The sequence below is a fragment of the Pongo abelii genome, chromosome 5 (assembly GCF_028885655.2).
Source record: "Pongo abelii isolate AG06213 chromosome 5, NHGRI_mPonAbe1-v2.0_pri, whole genome shotgun sequence".
Lineage (NCBI taxonomy): Eukaryota > Metazoa > Chordata > Mammalia > Primates > Hominidae > Pongo > Pongo abelii.
Genome location: NC_071990.2, coordinates 54,774,292 through 54,785,789, shown reverse-complemented (window position 1 = coordinate 54,785,789; position 11,498 = coordinate 54,774,292). Strand labels below are relative to the sequence as shown.

Sequence of the window (11,498 nt, the reverse complement as noted above, 5' to 3'; positions counted from 1 at the left end):
AAATTCCAATCCAATTCTGCCACATCTTAACCTTAATGTTTAATCTCCCTTATTATTACTCCCGAGGCAAAAATGCAAGCAAAATCTGTGAGCAGTGATAGGACTGGAAACTTAGAAGAAAGTATGCATTTTTGTTTTCTCCCTTTTATGTAAATATTATTAGTTGTGTGCAAAAACAAACTTTGAAAAATAGAATTTTCTCCCTAGTATTACTGCCTTAGTATATAATAATGAATGAAAGCTTCAGTCCTTGTTGGTATACTTTCCTAAATTCTGTTGAACCTACCTAATATTAACCGAGCACCAGTTCTTAATAGTTCAGAGCCTGGCCTACCACGCATTCTTCAAAATCTACTTCTTTCTCTAATCTTAAATGACTTAAGTAAAAGGTTTTACAAACTTTATCTCTTCGTTGGAAAAGAGAAGTAAGCTGCTAACTTTAATTTCTCCACAACTTCTGCTATTTTTACCTAAACTAGTATTGATTTAAAAAGAAAAACAAAAAGACTGAACTGTGACTCAAAAGCAGAGTTGACAAAATCTCTAGAATTTCTACTCCCTTAAGTGATTTAATTCAGCTCAAAGTTGAAAAGTCTTCTAAGCCTTGTGAGAAATATTATCCAGTTCTATTCACATTATTATCAGAACCTTTTGCCTCTCTCTTAGTACTTCCACAGAACATATTCTTGGCTAAACATATTTTTAATTTAGTTTTCCATTGTTTTAACTTAGATATTCTGTTCAATATTTTTAAATCACAATCTGTAGCCCCCTGGAAAAATTTGTCTTTTTTACTTTTCCTCCTTTTTTTTTAGCATTTATGAATCTTCCTTTGCCTGTTGTGTGGTTTTATTTTTTGAATTTATCCCCAGAGTTTCCAATTAAGGAAAATATGGACTCAGGTGCTTAAGTGATGTTGCGCAATTGCATATACATCTGTTAGAAAACTTTTAGAAGAAATTATTTTTATTAAACTATAAAATGAAGAGAAAAGCCTATTTCTGGTCAAATAAATTGAAAATAATACATTTTAAAGTATGAAGGAAATATAACATTTAATTTTACAACCTGCCACAGGAATATATGAAATGTCTCCCAAATGTACTATATATTTTAAACAAATCCAGAAATATTTATAACTACTAGTTGATTATTCTAAGACCTCTAGATTTACTCTAAGCAAAGCAATCTCTTCTTCTTATAAATCAAGTTATCATCTCACACAGTTGATTTAATTTCTAATTGATAAAGAATTCACATGTAGAAATCTGCAGCAGTCTAGTTAAAGTAGAATTTTTGTTCCCTGTCCTAATTGCAGATTTTTCTGCTTGCCCAGTAGATAAAATTCTGAGAATATTCCCTTGTTACTTAAGCTTTCAATTATCTCTTTGTTTCTGCACTTTACTTCAGAGACTATGAAGAACAATATTCAAAAGACCTTCCATTTTCACCAAATTAAAATCTCACAAGAAAATAATGGGTCCCACTGGTGATGTGTAATGAAAAGTCTGAAAAAAACAAAAGCTCTATAAAGAAGGAAGTCACAGCCATAGTCACGTAAAGGTTAATAGTCAGGCTTTAGAATTACTACCCTAGTTTCCTTTCCTCTAAATTGAATGAAGTCTGAGGACTGTTCAACCTTGTGTCCTCAAATTTCTTAGTGGAAATAAACTACAGTAGTTGCCCAATGTAGTAACTGGCTTCCCTAGCTTACTTCCTCACTTCCTTATCAGTGTTTCCTATTACCATCTCCCAAATAAACTACTTATACTAAATCCTTGTCTTAGAGTTCGCTTCTGGAAGAACCCAAATAAAGATGCAGTCTCAGTACCTGGCAATTCCACATCATCTGTCCCCATTTCCTTCCTCCTCAGAAACATACATAGTGCACCCCAACCTCCTTAGTGCACTGAATGTGCTGCTCACCAAACTGAAAAGTCACTAATTCATGTTCCATGTTCTCCCCACAATCAACACTTGCCCTTCCTATGCTCATGCTCTTAAGACTCTGTTCTTTACTGAGAAACTGAACAAATAAATTAGACCATGATGTTCAGATGCAGCAATTTGTAGCAATGACAGAGTAGGAAAATCAAAAGACCTTGTGCTAGGTTTCTCATTCACTAATTTGGTGACCTCAGTCAAATAACCTGTCTGGCTCAAATGTTTCAGTAACAAGTGAAAGTTGTCAGAATCAAAATGGAGTCACAAACATTTAAAAACAAAAATCTGATAGAGCCAGAAATGGCCACGAAGAGAGAGTTCTCCTGCTACTATGCCTGATAAAAGCTATTACAGAAAACTCTGCAAAATCACAACCTTGTACAAAAGCCATGGGAAGCTTATACAACAAAATATTTCTACAAGGACAGCAACTGCCTATCCAATCTTCAACTGGTGTCACCTTTGTTACAGATATTTGTAGTTAAGGATAATTATTTCAAAATTATCATGTAATCCTCCTCATTTTTTCCTTTAAAAATCTTTATTGTTCTTTACTTCCTTTAATATGCATGCAAATAGTTTACTATAGCCTATGTATACCCATTGCAATATTCTATTCCCAAATAAATTTCTTTTTCTTTTAAGGGCCTGTCTCTGTTATTTAGGTTGCAAATGAAATGAAGATAATAATACTTGACTCAAAATTGCAATGAGTTAAAGGGTATAAAAGTCTTGGAGAATTGGAAAATATAGGATGAATAGGACACCACGTCAAACAACCTTCCCATTTTAAGAGTTGCCTCCAATGACATTGGAGCCTAATGTTTCAAAGCTCAGACCTTCAAAGGTGGAGAGGTAATTGGGGATATAAGAAACCTAATGCATTTGCTGATGGGAATAAAAATTGGTGCAGCTATTCTAGAAAGCAATCTGGGAGGATTTCATCAAATTAAGTACATGGGAACTTTAGGATTAAACAATTCTAGTCCTGTGTATGTATTCCAGAGAAATTCTCACAGAGGTCCACAAGGGGGCACATGCAAGAATGTACATCACAACAGTTGGTACAGGAAAACAACCTGAGAAACCAAGGCTGGGCGGGTAGATACGTAAAATGTGATGAGACTCTACCACGCAGTTGTGAGAACACAATATAATAGATGTCTATAGAGTAATGTGTATAAAGCTTTAAAAACAGAGCTGAGTAGAAAAAAAAAAAAAAAAAACAGAATATAAGCAATACCATTTACATTTATTAAATATATATGCAGACAAAACAATGTACATCTTCAAAACACATATGAGCAAAAGATATACGTTAAATAAATAAGAATGTGTGCCTACAGCAGAGAAGGGAAGATAGAAATTATTATAAATGATGATCATTAATCAACAAGCATACATGAGGGGGGCTTGCCCAAATTTATGATAGAAATCTGCCATGAGCTGAGGAGTGTAATCAAGTCACCCTTTTACATTGGAGATCCAAAAATGACTGCGTAAATAACTACACAAATGATTGAGTAAACGGCTTGGTCTTAGAATCAGATTACTTGGACTTGAATTCTGCCGCTGCCACTTACTAGCTTAATTTAACCATTTGGAGGAGCCTGTTCTCACAAAAATAAAATATGGATAATAATATTACCAACATCACAGGCTCATTGTAGAGGTTAAATTAAATTCGTGTAAAGCACTTGGTGTGGTGCATTGCTCATGATAAGAGCACAGTGAATGTTAGAGATCATTATTCATAATCTAAAGTGATGCTTCACACAATTTATCAGGTTGATGGAGAAATGGTTTTTTTGGGGGGAAGGAGAGATGAGCAAAGGGCTTTATTGAACCTCCTTTGCTTCTCTAACACCAACAAAGGAGACGTTGAGAAGTTTTTTTTTCCAGTTGTCAAATAATAGCTGAAATCGGAACATTCTAAAATGGCTATTGGAGAATGAAGGAGCCTAGTTGCTCTTCTATAGGTCACTCTCCCTGCTTGAGTTTGGGTGATGGGACTGGGTGATGAAGCTTGGTTTAGGGGCACTGTGGCTCAGAGCTGGCTCCACAGAGAACATGGGTAATGTGCAAAGAGTGAATGAAGCCAGTTTTCCCAAGACTCCTTTACCATCAGGGGCTCACTGTCTAGACTGCTGTTCTTTCTTAATGTGTGTTATCCTAGGCGTCCCATATGAGCAGAAGAAGGAAATCACTTAGAGGGGGCTAGGACAGACTGCTGGGGATGACAACTGAGAAATAAATTGAAGATGGCCAACATGGTGGGCACGTGGTATGCCTCTAGGGGGCTCTCAGGACTGTCATCAAGTATGGGTTTGCTTATGGTCTCTGCTTCTCTCAGGATTTTGGATACAAACTAACTCTAAAGTAGTCTTCACAAGAATCATGTGGTGACAGACAGAGAGACAGTGGTATCCCAGGCACTCCAGTAACGCGATGTTCATCAGCACTGGGCTGCTCCTGGCACACAGTCTGTCCCAGCAGCACCGAATCCCAACAGAACAGGAAAGCAATGTGTGTTATGCAAAATACCAACTTTCTCATGTTCAAGATCTCACCAGAGAACCTCTGAATATCAGCATCTTCTGAAAGCTAATTAGTTACTTTAAAAGTTGTGATTTTTTTTATGTAAAAAAGTGAAGTAAAAGGGGAATAAAAACCTGACTCAGTTAGAAATGTATGCATTAAATAAAATTTGTATTGAAAAATAGTCACAGCCATTCTTCTATTTACCCATGATTCTTCTTTATTTGGCTGCTAAATACAGGGGCACGTTAGTATTGCTGTCAGCTTAATATTATGTAGAAGGCATTAAAGGCTTGAACAGTGGTGCAAAAAGCTGTAGGTAAATCTCTCCTATGCTAGCTGTTAGCAGAGCACTGTGATGCTATATATCTGCAGCAAACTTTTTTTTGGTTCTGCCGCACTGCAGCTCATAAATGGAGCACTCATTCTGGAAAAAAAAAAAAAAAGTTAAATCTAGCAAGTGGTTAGCACCAGCATTCCAAAAAACTTCAGCAGCCTGTGTTTTCAGCCTCTGCTCCAACTTCATTGCTGTAAAATAAGAGAATATGGTAGTCAGGTTAAGATGAATAAATTTAAAAATATACACCTGAAAATTATACATTAATATTTGGGCATAGCATCTCCTACAAAAAAATGGTTTATACTACAATAGGAAAAGCTTATTTTTATTCCTTAAGTAGATCCTTCCTTGTTTCACTATTAATGGCATAATAAAGACACACAGCTGTACCTTTACATCAGACTTCAATCTCTTGGCAGTTCAGCAGAGCAGTTCTGGCCTCCTACAAAGTACCATGATGGTTTTGAGGGGCTGGGGCTGCCTTAAGGAACAGCACTGTTATATCCCACCCACACCCTCACCCTTCCGTGACTTGGCTGATGACTTAACTTCACTTTAGCATTGACTTCACCATTCCCTAAAATGCATCATCTAACAAGGTGGTAAACTGAATAGGGATTGAATTAAGTCCCAGCTTTTGCAAAAGGGAACATTACAAAAGACCAAGACCAAATAATCTCTTGCTTTTTTTCATATGTTGATTTGCTTGATCTTACAATTTTGCTCTGTGGTAGAGGAGTGATTCCAATAATTTCTTTACCCATTCAGTCTCTCTATTCCTATGTGATAGGGTTGGACCGTCTGGAACAGATAAGATAAACTTAATTGAGTGGAAGATGGCTATTGACAACTGTGAAGGCAGATTATACAAAAGAAAACATCAGAGATGAAGCAAGAAGAGAAATATAGTTCTAAGACATGTCTCTGACTCTGATAGAGCAATGTGATGGAATAACACCAATGGAGGAACTGACCAGAACTTTCTATTTCCAGGTTCCAACTCATGACTAATATGGGAGCCTTCCGAAATGCCTGGTAGAAAATAAAGGAGGTCAGTTGCCTTTCTGTAGGCAACTGTCTGTGCTTTGCCCTCAGCCAGATCATGAGGTGAAGAAGCAGTGGTGACTTAGAGCTGGCTCCTATGTGCAAGGTGTATGTCTTGGCCAAGCTGCTAAACAGGATTGTGAATCACGGTTACTTACATTCTACATTATTATGAGAAAGTACATTTTAGACTAGAAGAAGGAGACAGATAAAAAGCACTAACAAAGGGGTGGCTCATGACTGCTCTGGTTTGTTCTGGCCATAGAAAATCAACAGGCAAAAAGTAAGAAGTAAGCTGTAGCTTTCATCATCTGGAATTCTCTGAAGCCCTAGAATGAAGGGAGGAAATGACTCAAGTACATCTCCTCATTAATTTTTCTAACAAATAAAAATTACCATTATTTTGCTTTTTCTGAAAGCACCAACATGATTTTTCTTAAAGTACCAGCATTTAGTAGTTAATTTTACAAGAGGTTTAAGGAAATGATCATCATTTGCCTAATACTTTTTAAGTGCCATGTATTTTATATGCTAAGCACTTTACATACATTTAGGCAGACCTTCATAATCATTTCATTCCATTTTACAAAGAATAAAATTGAAGCTCAGAAGGATTCAATATCACACCCAATGTCACAGTGCTCCAAATTAAACCCCAGCTTATTCCATGTTTTATATTTGCTTTTGTTGTTCACATAGCCATTACTTAGTTTGTCCTAGTCAAACTAAAACCTATATTGAGTCTGGCTTGTGAAATGGTGAACTCTGTTAGCAGGAGAGGTTCAATAGAAGATATACGAGCATATATGATGTACATGGGATTATAACATTAAATAAAATATTGGAATAAATGCCTTCTAAGTTCCCTCTCAAATATAAAATTTTATTATAATAGGAATCATTAAATCAGATTGAAGCACCAAAGGCAGATCATCCTCTGATGCCATGCCAGCAAGCTTAGCACTATTTCTCAGCTCTTCCCGAACCCACCAGCAGATCAAATAAATGTTTGGCCCCACAATTTAGCAGCCAGTTGGAAAAGTTGTGCTATGCTATGACAGCTACAGCCATCGTTTTAGACACTTTGTGAAGTTTTTACTGGGTTTTTTTTGCCTATCTCAGCATAGGTAAAGAGCTAAAAAACTTGGGAATAACAAAGGTGAACATGTAAGAAAAGTGAGAATCATCAACAAATAAATCAATTCTATTTTCAAATTAGCACACTGGCAGTTAAGGCTCAGTATTTTATTATATTGCCAATGAAACAACACACTTATTTTGGATATAAGAAAATATAAGCAAGAAAGAACTTAAGATGCTTTAGAAGTCATAATTCTGGAACACAGTCAAACTCAAAATCTTGGTTTTTTTTTAATTCAGAGTTAACTTTGGGTAATAGGTAATATATTCTTGTGAAACATTAAGTCAATGTTACAGAAAGCATTTTTTAAAAGAATGTGCTGTGTGAGTTGGTTTTTCGTTCCCATTAAATGCAAAACCAAATATGCATATTCTTTACTGCAAAATGAAAACAAAATAACCTACATATGTGTTCTTGTGAATATGAAATCAGGCTGCATGTATTGAGAACAAAAAGCCATTTCCAAGAAATGTGTATCATAATATAATTAAATGCTGCATGTTCTTTTTTTTTCCTGAAAGATTTCAAATGTTTTGTGCATTTATGTAACTATTGACTTTGGTGAAAAAAGATAAAATCTGGTATCAGAGTTTATTATCCATAAGCCAGAAGCTATAAAACGTTCAGTAATTAAGGTCCTATAAAGGCAGCCTCATAGATAAAGGATGCAGGTACAATGGACTCTAAAGAATACAATGTTGAATCTGGGGTCAAAACCATGTGACATCTGGATGATGTGAGTTCCAAATAATTATTAACCCTGATCTTAGTGTCTTGTTTGTTTCTCTTGGAAACTAGAAATAGTCTTCACAAGCCACCACACAGAGGAGTTGTAGGTCCTTTTAGTTCCTGAGTTCTGCACAACTTGAAAATGACTCACTACAATATTAAACCCAACTTTAATCTGTTGAGATGACTTTGAAGGAGAGACCCCAAAATTGTCAAACGCCCACTTCTCTTATAGTAGATTTAACTGAGTTTCTAGAAGAGAAAAATAAATGAGACCTGTTTCTTTTTATTGGCTACTTCAGAACCAGACTCTCTCTGATTTTAATTCTGGTTCTTGCCAATCAAGGGTAAGAACAATTGGAAATTCAAAAAGAAAGGTTTAATTCCTGCTGCTGAGCATAAGGGGAGAGATTTCCCTCCTCCTTCTTTTTCTTAAAGCATTTACTTTAGAAAACTCATCATTGTCAGTACTTCCTCCTCTCTTTGAAATGTATATAAATTCTTTTGAAAACAGGTGGGCCTTTTGTCAGGCCCTGAAAAGTCTCTTTCAAGGACTTGAGAACCATCTCCTTTAAATGTAAACAACCAAGAAAGACATCATCCCTATCTGCCAGTTTCCAGGGAGGTTAAGACTCTAACTTTAGCTCAAGCCTGGCTCAAAGTTATGAAACGACCCCATGTCCTAAAGATATGAGAAGTTTACTTTGCCTTGTGTAAAGCCAGACACAGATTGTCATCCCAAATTCCAGGTGAATTTAGGATGAACTATGTATAATTGACGATGCTGTCATTTTTTTCTTACTTGAGGACCAACTTAACTATTGTTGATCTTGAGAATATGTATATAATGGGGTCTATCTCCTTGGCTATACGAAGGGTGAGATTTCTTGTCTTTGCAGTCTCTTAGCAGATTGCCTACTATGATGCACATCACATTCTGGTTCAATGTTATTCAATAATAAAAAGGGTTTTCTTTCTCTACTACCCTTGTGAAGGGAACTTCTGGGTTAGCAGAAAGGTTTTGTTTTGTTCTGTTTTTAAATTACATTTCCCCAACACAGGTTGGGGGCTTACAGCACAAGAAAGTCATTTTGATGGGTCCATTGCTATCAAATCTGAGTATAGAAATATCCTTTCCTTTATTATTTCCCTGCTCACCTGATGCCTGGGAAAGGTGGCTATCTACTCAGGTACCTGTATCAGGTGTCTTTATTTTTATGACAAATTTACCCTGGCCCTGTAGCCATTTGTCTATCAATGCATAGGAATCTTCTTTTAATCAACAGGTAATAATATCCAGATTCCAAATTCTTGCCTGAGATTACAACCTTCAACTCTCAGCAATCCAAGATGTATCAAAGCTTCATTTTGAGAAATAATGTTTTGGAAAATTGCCTGAAAAGAATAGAGTGGGCCTTTTTCTCTTGATAATTTTATTTTTACCCTTGAATCAAACCAGAAAATGAGAGTGGCTTCCACAGGCAAGTAATTTATTTTCTCTTTTCTATGTTCTCATCCAGAGGATAAAGTCAGAGGAATGGGATGGCTGCTTTATACTCTTAGAACCTTAGACATCAGTGGAGGTTCTGAAATTCAAAATAAAATAAACTCAGAAAGCTTATATACCACCAAAGTGGCAAATCAGTCATAGTCACCTTGCTAACAGAATTGTTATCTTGTGAACCCCTAAATGTTTATCAAAAATCTGCCAAGAGAAGGAATAAGAAAACACAAGAATTTGCCTTAGTATGTGTTTTATGGGCAGCTAGTGAATGATTAGCTCTCAAGCTGTGTTAATAACAAATGAACCTGAAAGGTCAGAACCAAATGTATCTAATCATGTTTTGGGAAATCAATTGATCTTCAATTTGAAATAAAATGCAGTAGTCATAGGGCTGCATGTAGCAGGTAATACAAAGAGGGGCGGTCTGTTTATATCTCATTCTGCAGTATGACTTTCACAAACAAGTCTGCAGAAGGAGAAGTAGTTCATGGAGTGGTTGTGGATAGAAGAGTTGCTGAACTTACAAGATGAGAAATACAATAAGAAATAATTTTCACTACTAGAATTTAATTTTCTCCTAAGTAACTCAACTCAGAAATCATTTATCTTAGTCAACGAGTATGCTCTGCCTGTATGGTGTTAAATATTCACCTTCTTAGAAATTATTGCATTGGTGTGAACAGTAAAAATCTATGAAAGTATTCTTCTTTGAAAATCAGCTGACACAATGGTCAAATCAATTATTTACAGATCCCATCTGCTTGTATGGAGTTTCATCAGTGACCATGTATTTTAAGGGTTATATAAAGTACAAATAAAACATTGTTTGGAATGCACTAAGCCTCCAGACTCAGCTTGCACCAAATGCTATGCCAGCCCCATCCTAAGCAATTTGCAAACCTTGTATGAAATGTCAAGGCAAACAAAAATAAAGTATTAAATGAAATTACAGCGGATCTCAACATAGAACAGATCTCTTAAAATTAATCTACCACAAATTAAATCACATGTTATTCCTTTAAGCCATTGGACAGGAATTTGTTGTCACCCAAGTTTTTAGTAATTGAAATCATTCACTGGAACAAATTCTTTCATGATCCTCCTACTTTTACTTTCTATTTTGTGTTTTCAGGGTTGAATGATCGATTTGTTTGATTGGCCTTCCTAGACTGCCAATGAAGGAACTATAATTTGAAGATCTCAACTTTTGATGCATATTTGAATAATCTGAAGAGATTTTAAAACATACAAATACCTTTGTCACCTGTAAAGTTTCTTGATTTATTAATTTGTCTGGAGTGGATCCCTGTCATATGACAAGGAAGTATATTTATCATTGGTGTGTTTCAAAAGTCAATTACAGGTGATTCTAATGTTCAACCAGGGTTGAGAACCACTGAGCTAGATGTTAAGTGGAATTTTTTTTTGAGTTAGTTCCTTTTAAATGAACTTTAGAAATGATGTGAGTTATAAAAATGATGGGTAAGTCAAATCTGATATATCTAACATCTGTTTGTATTTAAATGAATTACTGAGTTAATTTTAAAAAGGTAGTATCTACAAATAGCCAGATTTGATTCAAGAAATGACAGTCTGGTAGTAAGCAAGACAAACTAATGTCTTTAGGAAATGAAAGAAAAACCAAGAGGAAAATTCTGAGATACCATCAAGGGCTCTTCCATAATTTTTTATTTGCACTGGGTTTGTAACTGAAATGGTTTATTCCTTTAGGTCATATAGTCATAAGAACAGAATTGCTTTATAAAACTGATGTTTCTTGGTTGTTGTTGAAGGTAAACAGAGAAAAGGTTTGGGGGAAATATATTGGTCAATATTAGTCTGACCACACATCATAAGAAGTTGTAAAAAGTTGCTAAATTGCTCCAAAATGTGCCAATATTACTAAGAAGTAAAATACAGCACACTGGAAGCACAAATGGCCTTTTTCTTAATTATTTATATTTTTTTACTACTAACAGTTACTGTCTCTCACAAATGTTAAACTTCAAGCTCTAAATGACATTTTTCATGTATTCCAAACCTGAATCAAAATCATTTTATGGCAATCTTATCCACTATCTTAATTTTAAGTTTTGTCTCCAGGGTTGTGATAATTGGTGTAAAAAAATGCAAATACTACATCTATACCATTCTCTTTGGCTCACAAAGTCTTTTGCATTACCTAACATTCAGTAGTTCTCAATTTGTTATCTGAACTGGCTGTTTTTGTAATTTAAATAACCAATTCATTTTCTCTT

General features: G+C 35.4%; 1 protein-coding gene across 1 annotated transcript in view; it reads right to left on the bottom strand.

Annotated features, from left to right (window-relative positions):
- Positions 1–4,676: 4,676 nt before the first annotated feature.
- The window catches only part of MLIP (muscular LMNA interacting protein), a 245,615-nt gene continuing 238,793 nt past the window's right edge, over positions 4,677–11,498 (bottom strand). Inside the window, exon 14 of the mRNA XM_002817019.5 lies at positions 4,677–5,010. Coding sequence (XP_002817065.3) covers positions 5,005–5,010 — 6 coding nt within the window. The 3' untranslated portion in view covers positions 4,677–5,004. The remainder of the gene's footprint in view (positions 5,011–11,498) is intronic.